This window comes from Galeopterus variegatus, unplaced genomic scaffold (assembly GCF_000696425.1).
Source record: "Galeopterus variegatus unplaced genomic scaffold, G_variegatus-3.0.2 Scaffold3820, whole genome shotgun sequence".
NCBI lineage: Eukaryota > Metazoa > Chordata > Mammalia > Dermoptera > Cynocephalidae > Galeopterus > Galeopterus variegatus.
This window is the reverse complement of record NW_007729931.1, coordinates 186,774-187,600: the sequence shown is the minus strand read 5'-3', so window position 1 is coordinate 187,600 and position 827 is coordinate 186,774. Positions and strand designations below refer to the sequence as shown.

Sequence of the window (827 nt, the reverse complement as noted above, 5' to 3'; positions counted from 1 at the left end):
GTGCATGTGACTTACAGTTTCAACAGATTTGACCTATGAGTCTGTTTTAAATAGCCACCAAACAATTTTGTTCTTTAAGAATGCAGATTTACACACCGTCTTCTGTTATAGTTTGGAAAATTCTTTATCAATAATATAGAATGCAAACTTCCCTTAGCCTTCCACTATAGTAGAAGGACCCTATAATTTGGAGAGCAACTCAGCCATAAACTAGCTGGATGAATTCTGTTTTGTTATGTTTTTGATCTCATTTCATTGATTTATAAAGTGGAAGTAAAGATAGCTACTAGAAAAAACTTGTTATTATAGATAACAATGGGTCTATATAAATACACAGATATTTACATACACGTTTACATTACATCCATTTTGTGCATGTATGTGTATATAATGCCTAAATACTAAGTTTTAATAATTGTTTCTATTTAATTTAAAATGTAAATACTTTGTAGAACGCACTTTAAATGTTTCTTTCAATAGGGTAAAGACCAGCCATTTTTAAAATAAAAGAATAATATTTACTGTTTGTTCTTTCACTATAGGCTTATGAAAAAATTGCTTACCTCCTGACTAATTTAGGTAAGTCTATTCTTAATTCATTCTTTGTAAGAAAATAACATACGGGCATATCAGCATATTAGCATTTCTAATATCTTCAGCTATATAATTAACTTATTAATAAAAAGGAGAGAGGTGCTGTAGGAAGTTGATCCACATTGAAAAATGATAGAGTGGCAATGCATGTACTTACAAAATATCCCACTAGAAATCAGCAATTCTGGTTCTTCCTATTAGGGAGTGCTTTTTTCTCCAACTTTTCAGTTCTT

The 827-nt window shown here is 30.1% G+C and overlaps 1 protein-coding gene across 1 annotated transcript in view; it reads left to right on the top strand.

The window, feature by feature from the left end:
- Positions 1–827, top strand: part of LOC103601656 (anoctamin-3) — a gene marked incomplete at its 5' end in the record, with an annotated part of 67,968 nt that overhangs the window by 27,240 nt on the left and 39,901 nt on the right. Inside the window, one exon of the mRNA XM_008586077.1 lies at positions 543–579. Coding sequence (XP_008584299.1) covers positions 543–579 — 37 coding nt within the window. The remainder of the gene's footprint in view (positions 1–542; positions 580–827) is intronic.